The sequence below is a fragment of the Ctenopharyngodon idella genome, chromosome 2, assembly GCF_019924925.1.
Source record: "Ctenopharyngodon idella isolate HZGC_01 chromosome 2, HZGC01, whole genome shotgun sequence".
NCBI classification, from domain to species: domain Eukaryota; kingdom Metazoa; phylum Chordata; class Actinopteri; order Cypriniformes; family Xenocyprididae; genus Ctenopharyngodon; species Ctenopharyngodon idella.
In genome coordinates this window covers 16,809,397-16,827,839 of record NC_067221.1, presented here as the reverse complement: position 1 = coordinate 16,827,839, position 18,443 = coordinate 16,809,397, and the positions used below count along the sequence as shown (strand labels likewise).

General features: G+C 37.9%; 1 protein-coding gene across 3 annotated transcripts in view; it reads right to left on the bottom strand.

Moving 5' to 3' along the window:
- arhgap29b (Rho GTPase activating protein 29b) overlaps window positions 1-18,443 on the bottom strand; it is a 37,161-nt gene that overhangs the window by 13,399 nt on the left and 5,319 nt on the right. For 2 of the 3 annotated variants that reach the window (XM_051915056.1, XM_051915064.1), the window contains exons 3-6: window positions 6,735-6,878; window positions 3,339-3,435; window positions 2,444-2,516; window positions 372-426 (exon numbers count right to left, since the gene is read on the bottom strand). In XM_051915056.1, the coding sequence (XP_051771016.1) occupies window positions 372-426; window positions 2,444-2,516; window positions 3,339-3,435; window positions 6,735-6,878 (369 nt within the window). Of the gene's footprint in view, window positions 1-371; window positions 427-2,443; window positions 2,517-3,338; window positions 3,436-4,063; window positions 4,411-6,734; window positions 6,879-18,443 lie in introns of those variants that run through there. The other variant, XM_051915071.1, reaches the window with a different exon arrangement.

Sequence of the window (18,443 nt, the reverse complement as noted above, 5' to 3'; positions counted from 1 at the left end):
CTCAAAGAATGTCAACCATTTGGCAAACAAGAAGAATGTTAGACTATATGAAAAGCAACACAAGTGTGAAGGTACGGGGTGTGTATAGCTCTCTTGTCGATTATGACCTAAGTCAGTACTTCTCATCTGTCTCTCTGCTAGAACAACACCTTTCATGTGTGGTTTGTTTAAACTAGAAAACTTAAAGTTAACTTAAAACGTTTGTATTCAAAAAAAAGTTTGTATTTCTGTTGATCGGGGGCACATAAAACGAGTGAAGAGATTCACTGCAACACCTCAACGGCACAAGCCTGCTATCTTTGCTATAAAAACAGTGACAGAAGGATGTAAAAGAAGGGTACATAAAGAAGAAAGAAAGGAAATCCATTTACCTGCCAGATCTGTTTGACTACAGCCCCGTGAATCTTCAGAGAGGTTTTCAAAAGACTAGAAGAGATAAAGGGAAAGACGTTTCACACGGGATGAGAAGTATGATTACAGAGGTGAGGGATGAGAAGGTGCTTTTTTTTGACTGCTTCTCTTTTATCTTCTCTCTCAACATCTAGGTTGATCAAAGCTTAAAACACCCCGCTCTTTAAATCACAGGGGCAAGCCAGGATTCATTATTTTCAAAAAAGACATCTAAACTTAAAGGTATGGTAGGCAATTTCAGAGAGGCTATCTAGCTAGCTTTGAAATCATAAGACCCCACCCTCCCTTCAGAGTGCTCGCCAAAGCCACGCCTCCTCCAAAACACATGAATGCACACAGTCTGCAAAGCGTTAAATTAAGGAGTTAAATTACTTCATGTCTCAAAGCACATAACTTTACAATAATAATGAACGTAAGCAACTTAAAGAGCACTGACTTGTACAACCTGACTGCTGCAGATTCATTTCCGTGTAGATAGTGTTGCCTTAGAAACGCATAAATCTGAGTCCGAGGACCTGAACCGCTCCTAGTAGAACGTTATGGGTTGCCATCTCGTAATTAATTAGTTATAATGTGAACACAGCATAAGCTTGTTGTTTTGGTTCAGGAGAAACTGTAAAGGTGGCTGCTGTTTATGGCATTCGATGGCTGTCTATCTACAACTCTGCATAGCCTCATGAAATACGATGATGACATGTGATGTCTGCATGAGCAGGGTGCGTGGAGGTATTCATATACATACGTTGACGGGCAGGTAGGACATCCTATTATTGCATTCAGACCGAATGCAACAATTGGATGAACGTTTTTTGGTCCTGAGACTTCCACAGAAGATATATGTACATTTTTTTAATATTTAGACCCCTTCTATTATTGACTGCTATCAGGATGTGAAGAGAGTTTCAATCAGTATAACAAAAAATGTTTGTGAAAAACAGTGCCTACCTTTAAAAAGGATAGTTCAACAAAAAATGAAAAGTTATTATTTACTCATGATTTTTCCAAAAATATGTTGCTGTTTCTTTTTTTTTCTTCTTTTTTTTTTTTTTTTTTTCTGTAGAACACAAAAATCATTGATCTTTTGACATATAAGAGGTCATTGTACTACTGTAAGTTTCAGAACTCAAAACTTCCTGGTTCAAAAACAACTTTTATTAAAACCAAGCTCAGAAAACGACTCATTTGGGATTTTGTCACACTATTACATCATAGTGTGACGAAAAGCCACCTCTTCAAAAGAAGATCAATGCCTACTTTTACATCATTGCCTTTTTAGCTACGCCCAGATTCGAAAATTATTTTAATAGGCAAAACTGTTACCCAATCATAGCGGTGGCCATTTACTTTCAAGCCTTGAATGCGGCACACCTATCAAAATGGAGTGTTCGAAAGAGAGGGTCAAAAACAGGATAGAAAATAGCTTATTACTTCTAAATTAGGACACTTTTTAATGTAAAAATCTTGATAACATTATAAGTCGAACTCAGAGAGCATTGTAAAATAAAAATAAAAATAAAAAGTTCATGTCCCCTCTAAAATAGAAAACTTTTTTCTATTTTATTACTATTTTTAATTGAAAAAATGCAGCCTTGGTGAGAATAAGAGACATTTTTCGAAAACATTAAAAACATTTAAAAATCTTATTAACCCCAAACTTTTGAATGGTAGTGTATTTCTGAAGCCATATGATAATTTTGTTTATAAATGGTGAATAATGGCTTAAATTTCAGTCTGCTTTTGACATAAAGCTATCATATGGCTCCGGAAGACATAGAACACAGCACACAAGTCATAAGGACTAATTTTATGGTACTTTATATTGGCAGACGTGGTCACTATGAACTTTTATTGTATGGAAAAGAGCTGCTTAAGTGTAAAATTTTCCTTTTGTGTTCCACTGAAAAAATGACACATGGGTATGAACAACATGAGGATGAGTAAATAATGGCTTTTTGTGTGAACTATTTAAGGACCTTTGAAGGCTCAACTTGTGACCAGGGTTTTAAAAAAGGCAATGAAGGTGACAACTTACACAACTTCTTCTGGCTTGGGGGTACCCCAACCTGGAGCCACTGTCCACATCTCCCATAAGGAAGTCAGACACTCTGAGTGGAAAAGAAAGACAAGTCAATGCGACACTGCATGCAACATAACTTGACAATACATTTAAAACATTATGATGTTACTTTTCACAAATAGAATAATCAAATAATGCAATCACAAATAGATAATTTTAAATAAAAATGAGCAGTAATAAAGGGATAGTTCACCCAAAAATGAAAATTCATCATTTACTCACCCTCTTTTTATTCCAAACCAGCATAACTTTAGTTTATCTTCGAAACACAAGTGAAGATATTTTTATCATTCTCTGATCATTTTCTCTCTAACCATCGAAAGCACATCAAATGTGGTAAACGGAAGCTCAAACATGCTTCATGAGGGAGAACCAATGAGGTTTGTTCTCACGTGTCATGCAAGTACGGTTGAGTTTCAGTTGACCATATTTAATGTGCTCTAGGTATGTGTGCTGATCAATGTTTATATGTTAATAAAAAGCTAAACTGAATCTGTTCATCATATGAATCATGTTTTTATTAACTTTTTTTTTTATTTAAAAGCATCAACGTTTTGGTTGCATGGACTTTCAGTGAGGGACAGAAACCTCTCAGATGTGTTTCAAAGATGAAAGTAAGTCTTATGCGTTTAGAACGACATTAAGATGAATAATTGTTGACAGAATTTTCATTTTTGGGTGAACTACCCATTAAGTAACACTGCAAAGGTACATTTCATCTGCGGTAAGACAGTGACTACAAGATGTACAGCTGACGTGTGCTGTAAAATTGGGACATGGAAACTGAAAGTAAATCTATACAGATGGAAAGCATAATATACGTTTAATTACAGAAGAGTACGGTACTCACACATTGCCAAAGGTGAATGCCAAAGTGTCGATCGATGTGTAAATCTCACCAAATATTGTGCCTTTGTTTTCTTTATTGACTTCCTTGACATTCACGCCTGTGGGAAGTGATAAACCACATAAGAAGAGCAGCCAAACGGCACCAAAATTACAATTCATCAGAAGCATAGACCTAGATCTCACTGTGTTTCTGGCAATATGAATTCATTAACAGCTGGGAGCACCACCATAGCTATTGAGGACAGATTAGTAGATCTAACACTTTCTGATAATATACTGTATAATTCACTCATTCTAAAGTCAGACTCATTTTGAACACTGGTGTGTGCCAAAAAAAAGAACTTCTAGGTTCTTCCTTATTTAGAGACTAATGCTGCTTTGTACTCAAGGCATGCTCCTCTAGAGTACAACACAAATGCTGAATAGTTTACATGTAAATAAATCAAAGGACACTTTTCTTCATTGTTTCAAGAAGATGACTGATGACCCACCACGTCCATGTTTTGAGCAGCTAGAAGAGAAATGGACATCGTATTGACACTGAATCTTACGTTTAAATCTCAGATATGTGACAGATAGCAAGTAAAGTCTCAGAGAGGCAAAACAACTTGCATTTACCAAGAACTTCCTGTCTGCTAGCTGAGCCTTCCCTTTACAGGAAACACTGACAAAGCTTGAACTCTCAAAACATTCAGAGGACGTTCAAACAACTTTCGCCCAACTTACCAACTCCTTTAACTTGCACTTGCAGTCATATCCAAGTTCGATATTGTAAAGCATAGATGAACCAAAGGCAAAACTCCCCTAGCACTTCAGGAACTAACACCACAGCCTACTTCACAATACAGCTCAACTTCCACTTTTTCCTGACACACAAGAAAAAGTGACGAGGCCATTAAAAAAAGCAACACATTCAGCTGTAGTTTCCAGTTCCGCATGGGCGCAGTTTTTAGTTGGATGCCACGCAAAACACAGCGACTGTCAACAGAGATGGGAATCCCCAACCTCAACTGCCACAATGTGAGGAGAGGAGATGGCGCTGGAGAAGAGAGCGTGAGAGGTGTGTGTCTACTGGTGCATGCCTCTCTGCTTCTGAATGCAGGCGGGCGGCTCAGTGGCCCCTGCAATGGAACGCTGACTTCTTCCTCAGGACATCCTGCAGTTCCACAACAATGCTTCCACTTCTGCCCCCTTCACAGCTCAAATACGGGTTGGGAATGGCTACATTCAGAAAGTAGCTCTCTCAAAGAAAAAAACCTTGAAAGCATTTTTTGCATCACTGGACAGACTTCTTTAAAATTCTGTCAACAGAACAGATTTAAAGAATCATTTTTCTTAAAAAAAAAAAAAGAACTAAGAATGATTATTACCATATACTTGTGGTGTTCAAACACATGCAAGTCTCACTTTATCAGGTGCAATGCGTCATAAGATGGGATAAAATACCTGAGATAACAGCGTCTTCTTCAGATTAGAAGCAAAGATAAAAATACAGCGAGTCAGATGCCACTGACTCGCTCTAGACATGGGTGGGGGAAGAAAGAATTTCAATAACTTGAGACACTTGACACTTTTATTGCTGCGCCCCTGAGAGATTCTTCAGCAAAACTATGCAGCGTTTTTTAAAAAAAGAGAGAGGACAGAGCGTGATTGAGGGGGAAAAAATGTGCATCTGATTTCCTGAAGTTCATAGCGTTCCATCAAGAGAAAGAAAACGGCTGACATGGATGTGGGGCGTTAAAATGCAAGCAAGCTGAAGTGTGAGTTGGACGCGCATACTGGAATGTCGCTCTAACATGTAACGTGAAGCGGGTATCTGAGGTAATCAGCCTTTCTTCTCAACTTCCCCATTCAAAAGGAAAAAAAAAAAAGGTAAAGGCCTCAAGCATGTCAACAAAAAGACACAATCCACAGATTATCTTCCTCTGTTAAACTCTTCAGACTTCCTTTTAACAAGAGCCTGTCCTTGTATAGGACACATGGGAGCTCAGAGGGGTCACTGGCCCTCTAGTGGCAAAAGAATGATACTCTAGTGACCACTTGAATCAGTGTTGCCAAAGTGAAAAAACACTTTTGGAAACAGCTGGGAATTATGTGGATAATGAATAAGAAACACATTCAGTATGTCAATATAGCACAGAAATCATCTGTTCCCTCTTCTGCAACCTCAATCTGGAATGCGAACTGCACTGATGTACACATGACGTTCCTGTGCACTACCCAGAAGAAGAATTATCCCAATTAGGAGTGGGTGGTATGAACAAAATCAATATCATGGTATGAGTCTCTATCACAATGTAGTTATTTTTGAAGAAAATTCAACCTCAAAATGTTTATTGTATTAATATTACATAACCATGCAGTAATGTCTGTTGATAATCTAGTGACTGTTTTTTACATGAAAGGAACTTTCATTTTTATTTTTTATTTTTTAGGAACTTGATGGATGCAAAACAAAAGATAAGATTATTCATAACAAATGAATGATAACTCAAAACAACTGCTTCACATTAAATAACACTTGAGTCAGTAACAAGAGTTAAAGGATTAGTTCACCTTAAAATGAAAATTATCCTAAGCTTTACTCATCCTCAAGCCATCCTGGGTGTACATAACTTTTTTTCTTTCTGATGAACACAATCGGAGTTATATTAATAAATATCCTGATGCATCCAAGCTTTATAATGGCAGTGAACGGAACCAACAAATATGAAGCTCAAGAAAGTGCATCCATCCATTATAAGTGTACTCCACGTGGCTCCAGGGGGTTAATAAAGGCCTTCTGAAGCGAAGCGATGCATTTGTGTAAGAAAATATCCATATTTAACAAGTTATAAAGTAAAATATCTAGCTTCCGCCAGACTGCCTTCCATATTCACTCCCTTTAATGCCTCTCGCAGTTCAAAACACTTACGCTACGTCCTACGCCTTCCGTATTCAACTTACGAAAAAAAGCAACTGACGTCGCATCAGTTACGCTTTTTTCTAAGTTGAATACAAAAGGTGGTCTGGCGGAAACTCCGAATGTGTTCATCAGAAAGAAGAAAGTCATATACATCTAGGATGGCTTGAGGGTAAGTAAAGCTTAGAATAATTTTCATTTTAAAGTGAACTAATCCTTTAAAACAGTGATTTATTTCAAATAGTTTTTGCCATTTTAATTATTATTATTATTATTATCATAGAATTAATGCTTAACTCTAAATGTGGGTTAATGCATTAAGATATTGATCTTGGAGGACCAAATTCAGTATTTTAATAAAACGTACTATAGACATGCACACAGATGAACCCAGAAAAACTGAGTGCATACACAAACAATGGAATAGATCTATTTTTAATAGATCAACTGAGTTGTTGATTCTTAAGTAGGGTGGAGCTGAACGAGGATGCTCACCTTTCACTTTGGCAATAACAGTGCCTGCAGCACCGAGAATTTCTGAAGAGTTCAGCGCCTGGTGTTTACCAATGACGACCTTCAGCACGCGTACAAGCTCCCCAAGTCGCTCGTTGACCACGTGCTGTGAGCACTCTTGATTTTCTGTGGGTGACAAACAGACAGAGACCACAATCGCATCAGCTCAACTTCCTTTGTGTGTTTAGGGGATGCACAACTTTAAAACAATAAAGGTGCAGCAGCAACGTCGACAAATCTGAAATTCAGTCGGTTAAAATACCCATGTGAACCTTCCCCAAGCTTCCACAAGCAAATGCATGAGAAAGTGGCATGTGTGACATTGGTACATCCTAACAGCACGCTTATTCTCAGAAAGCTCAAATGGATGCGTGTGATGGTGTAAGCCACTGTGGTTATAGACTGAGCGGATTGTGAGTCAGTGGCTTGAGATGCAGGCAATGTTGTGCATTTGAGAGATGGCCGACATCAAGATAAGAAAAGAACAAACTGAGACAAACATGACAATCACATTTAATCACATTTTTTTAGCTGAGAGTGAGGTACTTCATTAATGCTGACTGGACAGGATTACTGCTGTCATGAAAAAGTTGATCAGAGAGTTTTGACTTGATTCTCTCCAGTTTTTGAATAAACATTGCTGTTCAAAAGTTTGGGATCAGTAAGATCTATTTTGTAAAAGAAATTAATACTTTTATTTAGCAAGGATGCATTAAATTGACTAAAAGTGACAGTAAAGACTCTGAATTTTATATTCATCAAAGAATCCTAAAAATGTCAGTTTCCACAAAAATATTAAGCAGCACACCTGTTTTCAACAATGATAATTATAAGAAATGTTTGTTGAGCACCAAATCAGCAGTGATGGAGGTACCTGAATGAAACAACATTAAAGTGCCCCTATTATGAAGCATGTAATATAGCTGCTTTGTGAATGTAAAATAGCTGGAAAGTTTTAAAGATCGAAGTGCATAAAAAATAAAGTTATTATCTCCTAAAAGAAAGAATCAATTCTGAACTGCTGAAACTAGTCATCAGCAATTCCAGTTACACTTTCTGTTACATATCTACGTAACAATGTAACAATTTTGCATAATGCCAGCTTATGTACTTCAGTGGCTGCCTGCAATCAACGTCTGCTTTGACATGCCTTCAAACACTGTAGTTGTAGCTGAGGTCTGGAAGAGTTTGGCTCGTGTTGTCGACATGTGAAGAAGATGCTGTTTTCAGAGCTGTGAATCCACTTTGCATGCACTATAAAGGGATGAGGACTCGTGCTGGAACTGATACGGAAAAACGATGCCATCGTTCGTATCACTGTGTATCAACCACTGAGGAAGCCATTCAGAGCTAAAATTCAGCTTGATAATATGTTGTGGTCATGACATATTTATTAGTGGGAATATCATATTAACTCATGGGAACATGATAAGAAGTCGTGGCTATGAGAACATTTTTTCGAGGTAACAAATGATATATATTTTTCTCGTGGGCACAGCTTCTTTATGTTGAGGGAATGACATCTATTTCTCGTGGCCACGAGTTAAATGAGTAAACAACCTGCATGACCATAGCAACCTGGAATTATCAGAAATGGATAGGCCTATATAATTTCCTGCCGGTACTGAGACTTGAACCCACCACCTTCGGGTTACAAGTCCGACTCTCCAACCATTAGACCACAACTGCCTAAGAAGCTCGTTCACCTGAACAGGGACCTATTGTAAACCTATTGTTGGAGACCTCCAAAACAAAATTAGGAACCTTTACAATAGCATAATAGGAAGACTTTAAAATCAATGTGAAACCCCTTTAAATGTGAATCCACGTCTGTAATGTGAATCCATGAAAAAAAAATGCAGGGTAGAACTTGGTTTAATCTATTTGGATTTTCATACAAGAATGAGCCAGACCAAATGTTGGCTCAAGCAATGCCTAAAAAGCTATTTAGCTTTTAAAATATTATTTTTTAATATTATAACATAAACATCAAAACATCAAAAGCTCACACAGCCTAAGTAAAGGTAAATTGTCAAGTAAATATGGTCAATTTTGATTTCATGTTGACTTGAAAGGCCACCAAGTTTGTTTTAAATAAATGACAAAACATTCACAAGCAATTTTTGCTTTTTACAACAAAACCATTCACATCAAATTGGTTCATTCTTAGAAGGTCAAAAAGGTTATATCTGAATTAATTGTTTGGCATCCAAGCAAACAACTAACCTTCAAATAACCCCCCAAAAAGTGATAGAGATGCAGATATTAAATACTATCAAATATTATCAAGTTTCAAAATATTATTGTGCATGTTTTTCAAACTATAAATATTTAGACTGGCTGTGAATAGACATTACGGTTAGAAATGTTTGTTTACATCATGTGAACCCATAAACGAAAACCACAATCTCTCTTGTTTGCATTAGGATAAAGTGGACTGTCATTTGGTTGTGCGCAGCGGATGACTTCATAACTAACTGAATGTTGCAAAGGGTTCGTGAAGTTTTGATAGCAGGAGCATCTGTTTTTTATCCTTTCTGTGCAGATGTACATCATGCCACAGCGATGAGAGAAGTTTTATGAGTGCACAGTTACAACGTGGAAGGTATGTGTGTGTTTGGCGGAACAGAGAGGATCACTTCTCCCACTGTATAAAAAAAAAAAAAAAAAAAAAAAAAAAAGTAGGAAGCTCAAATGTTCTGACAGTTAAGCGTCTTCAATTTATCATTCTGTATTTGCCACCCTAAATTCCCCTTAGTGTGAAAACACATGGAAAAACACACATGAATAAAGATGTCAGGGAAAAAAAAGTCACGACCCTCAGTGTGGCGCCAAAATGATAAGTAACAGGCTATTTATTGCCTCATCACCTCTGCTGTGAATCTCTATTATCACTCCTCTTACTCCAACTCAGTTCCACGAATGCATGTGTATGCAATGACCGCCTGGCCCACTGCTTTAAGACCAACATGTCAGTCACTTATGTTTACATCAAGTCATTATATAATGATTTATATGCATGAGGAGAGGCACTCGATGCAATGAGTCTTTGTTGTGGGCGGGACTACCCAGTGCAATGCTGCAGAAACTGAAACCAAGTGACCAACAAAACGTAGCGTCGCTTTGACAATTAACATGGAGATACCTTTTATTGTTTTCATTGTGTTAGTCACAGCTGGCTCAGGCAGAAACTGTAGAATTTTCCAGCTTTTGTGGGAAAAGTTTTGGAATTCTGCATGAATAAAATGAGCTGAAAGTATAATCAAATTAGCCAAAACAATTAATAAACCAACATGTAAGGGGCTAGAGGTTTGTAGAATTTATTGAATGAATTTTATGATTAAACACGGCTGGGTTAAAAATATTGATTTCTCAATTTTAATCGATTCTCATTTTGAAGAACCGATATAAATTTTTAAATCCCAAGAATCAATCTTTCAGTCTATGCTATTTTCAGTTGATTGAACAAAGCATTGTAGTGTGCCTTCCATCTAATAAAGTGTTCAAGCAAACTTGAGCGCACGTGAACTGACCATCTCTTCCGCTTTACTACTAGTTAGAGAACGAATGTAATTGCTCAATCAGGGTTTCAACCGCAGAAAGACTTCAATAAAACAGCTTGTACAAAAACTTGTTAGTCAGCTAGAAAACATGAACTCTAGGGGCCCTATTTTAACGATCTAAGCGCATGGTCTAAAGCGCACAGCGCAAGTGCACTTAGGGCGCCCATGGGCACACAAATGGGCGCAAATGCATTTGCTATTTAAACAGCATGGTGCAGGACTTGAAAATGATAACTGCGCCAGGCTGAAACGAGCAAAAAACACTTGCTCCAGGTGTATGATAGGGCCCTAGAGAGGAGCATTTTGCTAAATGCATGCACTATACTGTATATTCATTGTATTTTTACTTAACCTCTTCTTTATTATATTTAATGAATATTTGAATAAATCAGTCAAGTTTTTGACAGCCACCATTTAAATGTTTATAATAAAATAAAGAAGAAGAAGAAAAAAAAAAAAAAAAAGAGTAGAAACATAATTGTCATTGAGGTCCCCATGAAATCAAAATTGATGTTTTTTGGCATTAAGTAAGAATGTGTTAGCCTTACCGTTATCTATAAGCTAGTATGCTCCAAAACAATGACAAAATTCACATTTAGAAGATATAAACATTCAAAACTTACAGTCTCTCACTTCCACCAATCAATGGATCAATGATTTTAATTACATCACTCTGCACTTCATTTTATCATCAGATTTTCTGTTCAATCAAACGCTCTCTAGAATCTAAAGAGTCCCACTCCCTACATTATAAATAGACACTGAAGCTGATTGTTCACACTTTTACTATTTTCTACATGGTAAATGGCACATAGTGCACTATATAGAAGAAAGGGAACCATTCTGACTTCTGTAAATATGCTTTCCATTGGGGCAAATGAAATCTGGTTTAACGTTATTGTCATGCAAACCACAGCAACGCGTGCACAGTCTGCTTCGTTCCAGAGACACAATAGCACAGAGCAGATCATACGCACGAGTCGGTGCAGACCACAAAATTTATCAGACCTATTTGAATGCTTTATTTTAAAGTGATATGGAGGAGATTAGGAAGAGAAACGGTTAGAGATTAGGAGGAAACTGCGGCTTTACTGAGCTCAACGGCTCTGGCCAAGCTATGATGTAAATGAAATGCTACTGGCTATTTAAAAAAGGGGAGGAGCTGATCAATATGTCCTGCCCGGTCTTCCTGTTTCAATGGAGGTCTGCACACCCCTGGAACTACCAAAGGACCCAACGCAACAAAGTGCGGAACAAGACAAATTTTTAATTGCTGAATGTGGGTGCAGGAGGGAAGATATTGTTGTGTGCGCGGGAAGCAGGAGAAAGAAATGGTTTGCAGGACCCCTGCAAAAAATAAATATTGAAAAAGTTACTCAAATGTATTTTATGCTTGGTACAGAATGTTATTCATCAATAAAAAAAAAAAAAAAAAACACTTTACAGGCACAGGGTAGGATATTTTTCATGTTTTTTTTTTTTTTTTATGTACACGGCAGAGAGGGAAATCATCTTTCTATTGCCTGCTGCAACAAAATGACGTCTCAAGTGTCAAGTGTTGGGGGAATTGGAAAAAATTGTCTATGGCACTGAAACGAGACAGAATCTACATAGATCCACGTAGTCTCCTCTCTGACACATATCTGGAGGTAATGAATTGTGACACAGGGGAAGAAACCAGTATGTACAAAAAGCCAAATCTTAAAATCATGCATTAAGGACAGTAAAAGATCCTGCATTAGCACAACAAAATGACCTCCCTCCTCCACCTGGGTGACCAGGTGCACATCTTCAAACCGTCAGGATTAGGAGATTCCAGAGTGGTAAGAGGAGAGGTGGCTCTAGCCCCAGGGATACTCATGAGTGTCCTCTCTCCTCTCTGACTTTGAAGTGTCCCTCAGACAAAAGTGCTCCATCAGAAACCCCCACCCCAGCTAAAGGTCCTCCCCTCTCTGCCCTCCTAATTACTGGTGAGGGGTCAAGTCCCAAGCAGCAGGTCACAGAAGGAAAAGCCTTTTCTGATTAAGCTGTCTGTGCACAGCATTTTTTATGCTGGTGCAGCCCCATCTAAAAAGCAGTGTTGTTGGTCTCTAAAGATGTTTGATTTTAAAGTGTGGCTAGACATGCAGGACAGGCCAGTTTGAATGACAGGGAGTGATCCACCCCCCAAAAGACTGATGGAATGTTGTGTCCGCCCAATGGGGGCCCAGCACACAGGGGACTATGTCATGTGTCAGAGCTGATTGGGGTCCCAGGACGTCTTCATGCCGGCATAGCAATCGGTGCTCTCCAAACCCTGCTCTCACTCTGTTATGAATAATGCATCATCTGGGCCCCCAAACTCTTCAGTGCTGTCAAAACAATGGGATTTTAAAAAGTATGCATGAAAACTGCTCAGGGGGAACTGAGGGGCTTTGTTTCGGTGGGGATACCGCCAGAGAGGAACACATGCATTGTTTGGGACGAGCCCCCCGCTGACGGCCCTCAGTCCAGTGTCTATTTCCCTCAGGAGAGCTCCAGCAGCGAGTCGCCGTCCCTCCCACGCTCGGCCTGCGTGCTGGCCCAGCCACGCTTCACGCTCAGTCTCTTCATGTTTCACTTGTGCTCTTCGCCTGCCCCTCTGTCTCTGATCAGAGCCGTTTAACATAATCTCACCCAACTGCCAACAAGCCTCACACCACAGTGTGAGAATACGAAGGCCGCAAACGGCCCATATCCCACGTCTCATTGACAAGAAAGTCAACAAGTCAAGTTTTCTCATGAACACACACGTTAGGGATTGATCTCGTAGCTTACAGGTCTCACATGTTTTTTTAGCAACTCAGCAAGTTAAACTGATGGATGTCTTAAAAAGCTTAAAAATTTGTGAACATGTCCATAGTTCACAGGGACAAATTGCAACAGGATGTTACTGAATTACTGGTCTGAAGGTCGATCAAATTAATGATACTGATCCAACATGTATTATAGTTATAACTATTGAACTGATACAAGTAACTAATTAACCACACACCTTTCTGTGATTAGAAATAAAAAATGTATCTACATATTTAACCCCCAAATTATTACAGAACAAACAAGAATGGAAATATAATATTGTAGTTCATTTATTATTAAATGATTATAAAAAAAGTTCTTATAAAATAAATTGAATACTTAAGTAATTATTTATATTATTTTATAATAATTAAAATAATATTTTAATGCAACCCACTGAAATAATATTTATGAGCAAATTTGTGACTTCAAATTAGGGATGCACCGATACCATTTTTTAGGACCGAGTACAAGTACCGATACTTTTTTTTTGGTACTGGCCGATATTGATGCCTATACATTTATTAATTTCTCTCTCTCTCTCTTGTTTTTTTTTTTTTTTTGGTGATGTTGCAGTTTTCCAAGCACAACACAGTGAGACTAATGAATGTAGGACAGCTTCTTTATTATTACTGTAATGAAAAAAAGTAATAATTTTGATGTGCTTGTCACAAACTTAAAGAACAAAAATTTCAGTGTCCAATAACCTCCAAAGGCCATAATTACCAATATATATAATTGTTGTTATATAAAAAGAAATTGACAAACTATACAACAAATACTCTAGAGATGCAAATTAAATAAACTTGTTTTTCAGATACAGTAGGTTTATTTACCATGTATACATTTATTTAACATCATTTGTTGTTTTATTAACATTAATGACAAATATAGGCTACGGTCCCTTTAAGACCGAATCCATGGATGCTGCCACATATCCTGTTTTCACCCAAATGTTTACGTCGACTTAAGCCACAACCGACTGTATTTATGTGAGATACTCTACACGATGGACATTTTGACAACTATGTGTGCATTTGACCATTCAGGCGCGAGGAGAACTGATCTCGCGCAAGAAAGAGAGAGAGCACGTGCGAGAGAGAGAGCGCTTCTGGTCTGTGTCATTCAGCGCGATTCCGCCTATCCCGCCTTCACTAATCGATAACGAATTGTGATTGAAAGCATGCAGTTTGCAATGTGTGGGTTGTTATCATCAATTTTGAAGTATTTCCACACCCCTGAAGCTGACATTGTTTCTGCTGCTGCCGTCGGTGTCTCTGTGCACAGAAAATTCTGTCAGTTACGTCACGTGAGGTATTGGTATTTGGTATCGGGGGTATTTTTACGAGTACAAGTACACAAGCTTGGTATCGGGCCGATACCGATACTGGTAGTGCATCCCAACTTCAAATCATTAAAACTATTGAATAGTACAAGCAACTAATTACTCACACATTTTTCTGTGATTAATTGCACCTCGTCATGTCATTAATTACTCACCCTCATGTCGTTCCACACCCATAAGATATTTCTGGGTGAACTAACCCTTTAACACACTGATTTAACATTTAAAATGTTTATATTATTATTTAAATAATAATTTAAATGATATTTATTTAACTGTATTGTTAAACAGTCCACATCAAATGCAGAAATTAACTTAAATTAAATTAATGTTAATTTTTCTAATTCTTCCATTAACTATAACCAAACTAAAAACATTTAGTGCTAGTCAATTAAACATCAGTTACATTTTTAGGGCTGCTACAGTCAGAAACTACACGTCACTTTTTTTCCTGAGAAAACAGGTTGTGTGTTTTTTGTCCCAGCATATGTTCCAAATGTTTCCTAGAAAATTAGCCGCTTGACACAATGTCATCACACACTTCAAAGCATTTACTGACAGCTGCTGGCATTTCCTCTGTTGCTAACAACAGGTAATCAATAGGCACGTCTCGACCTGCCTAAGTTGCGCTTTGCCCAAAGCAGCAGACAAGCTTAGTGACGCTCTGTTGTAACTCATCTGTGAAAAAGCACCACTGGGTTTGTCGTTGTGCCTGTCGGCCTTCCTCACACCGTCCCACTTCTCTTTTACGGGAACAGAAAGAGCATTCTTTGAAGTGCAGGAAATTAGCAAAGACTGGAGTATCCCATTAGCACATAAGGGAAAATAAACACACCAAAAGCAGCACTCTAAACCAACAAGTCACACTTTTCATGTTCAAATTCAGTTCAGTTACATATTTCATCCAGCCAAACCAAAATAACCTCTATCAAGAGGCCTTCATTTGACATGAACCCAAAAAAACACACTTTACATCCAGCACTAATGATGGCTCTGTACTGTGCTAGGATTTCATGGGCCAACTGGCACATCCCCATGACCAATCTGCTGAACTGCGGCTGTAAATCCACACCCCAGGAAATGCTACCCAACCACAGGCCCACACAAAAACATCCCTCACCTTTAGTGGGAAAGTTACTGCCCAACAAATCTCTCTTCTCCACTTCACAAGCGCAGCGAGCCATTATATCGCCTACCACAGTGGCTTCGTCAATGGTGCCACCCGCAACACTCTGTGAAGCAATCTCGTAACACAAGGGTGGGGTGTCTTTTTTCACTTTTTTTCACTTTTTCAATTTGAAGGGTTTTGTCCATATCCCCAGATTACCACCACTACAATATGCCAAAGGGGCCTCTATACCAAGACCTCCAACGGGCTGGTACATTCAAGCAAACAATTTCTCGACCAGGCCCAGCTAAAAGAAAATACCCTTTTATGCCTGAACCCCTCATTTGTTTTACATCTATTAGACTGCAGGTGTAAGGGTAAGTGCAGGTGACTGAGGAACTTCGAAATAAAAGTTGGGAATAATAAAAAACCAAATGAAATCCACCATCTGACTGGCTGTTTAAATTTAAAACTAGGGTACTGCAGAGTTTCTGAAATAAAATTTAAGACTTTTTAAGACCTGCACAAATAAAATTAATACCCTTTGTCCATGCAGAACAAACCCATACAATCTTAAAACAATGATTAGGAGAAGTGCTCTCTCATTTTGTGTATTTACGACCTGCCTGGACCCGATGTAAGATCAACCAATCAGAGAGGTCCCCAAATCTCAATCTTTTTTTGATTGGATAAAATTAATGGAGAATATCCATATTTTTCATTGGTGCTCGGCACCTATGCTCACCAAGCCTGTGGTCTCAGGGAAACCCATTCATTACAGTCCAGAGAGACCTGCTCAATATACCAGTGATAGTACTCCCCCGTTTAAATGTGGTTGTCATGCCCAAAACTTTGCAGTGTTTACGTGGCCAATGCATACAATCTTTGTGAGCCATAATAAGAGCTTTACGACTGGAGCAAAATAACTCTGTTGGAAGACTATTTTTTAACCAAGTCTAAGAAAAGAGAAAAACCGGAGCTAATTTTACACTAAAGATCGTTTTGCTTGGTTCTGTGTGGACTCAGATCCTTCCGAGTTCCCACGCTTAAGGGTTGAGAGAATCTCATAAAATTGAACCTTTTCATTATGGACTGCAGCTTTTTAAGCCATTCACAATTGTCAGAAAGCAAATCGGGTAGATTCCCAAATAAATACACAAAAATAATAGAGGGATAAAAATGGGGATAATCTCAGATGACTAACTAGATATTTTATCCACCTAGTTTTAGGGCTGCATGGCAATAGCCTACACTTCACCTAATATGCCTGTAAGTGGCACATGGACTTCATTTAACCAACTATGATAGCTTGATATGATAGCACAGGAAATCAATACAAAAAATATTGATTACAATTGTATTGATAAGAGTAAACTGGACAATACTTACTATTAATATGACTTCTAGCAATGGTTTTGGTAAGTGCTTTGTAATTTGTCGTCACATTAGATATTTTATGAGAAGCAATTCGCTTGCAAATGAGACAAACAACAGACGCAGATAGCTCCACAAATGCAAATTCGTACAATCAGACCACAAAGAACGATACTTGCCTTTTGTGCTTTTAGCCATTTTCATCTTTCACATTGTTTTACTTCATGAAAACTGGTAAAACATTAAGAAGATTCTTTCAAAAGCTAAACGTGAAAAAGTGAAATTCCTAATATTAATTCCAAATTATGTTAAATTTTTACTTTGTATTTTAGCACAGAGTTTGCACGGAGCGCATTTATTCACCAACAATGAATAACTATTTATTCGCAAACAAAATGGTCAAGAACCATGTTTGGATTTATTACAGTTCATCAAAGAGAACATTTGCTCGCATGATTTACTAGCAGCGAATCGCACAAGCAGCCTCCTGAAGGAACACAGACTGACTGTATGACACTTTAATTTGAGCAGAATTTCACAACGAACACTGCTAAACTCCAACATACATGTTCGTCTGTGTTGTCAGATCATCAGCACTTTATTGCAGTGCACATGGTTGCCAGAATGAGAAGTTTAAGTAAAACACTTGGCAGAAAATGTATCATTTTTAGGGATGCACGATATATCGGCCACCATATCAGTATCGGCCGATATATGTTCATTTTTAATATTATCGATATCAGCCCAATAAGAAAATGTGGCCGATATATTAAAGCCGATAAATAATGGATTATTCCTTCAGCTGAGACACTTCAGATGCGCACTGTTCACCATGATGGTTTTAAATTGCTTGATATGACTGGAGACATTTCAAAAGCAGTTTAAATACAGCAGCGCAAATCTGTCATATAGGCTAAATAAAGTTATAATGATATAATATAATTATAATTGTGTGCTTGGGACATGGCTTTTAATGGTGAGACTTTTGTTTTTGTAATTAGGCTCTCAAAAATTAAATTGAAAAATTGCATTTATCGGCCAATATATCGGTTATCGGCTTTCAAATATAAAGGATTATCGGCTATCGGCCAAAATTTTCATATCGTTGCATCCCTAAACATTTCAAGAGAAAACCTCGATTTTTTATTCTCTTGACATCTGGCAACTCCGTGCGTGTTAATCTGAACTACACTAAATCAGTCTACATTTGTATGATTTGTATTATCTTGTGTACTGTACATTTCTGACATATGGACATTACTTTGACACAGTCACCTCTGATAACAGATCTGTAAAGTAGAAACATGCATTTTCTGTGAAGTTGCTTTGAAATGATATGTACTGTGAAAAGTGCTATACAAATAAATGTGAACTGGATTAAACTTCCTGGCTGTTATCACAGCATTTTTCAAACTCAGAGAAACTCTTCAAAACAGAACAGCACATTCTTTCAGCTACCCACATGATGAGCGTCGACAGGCCAC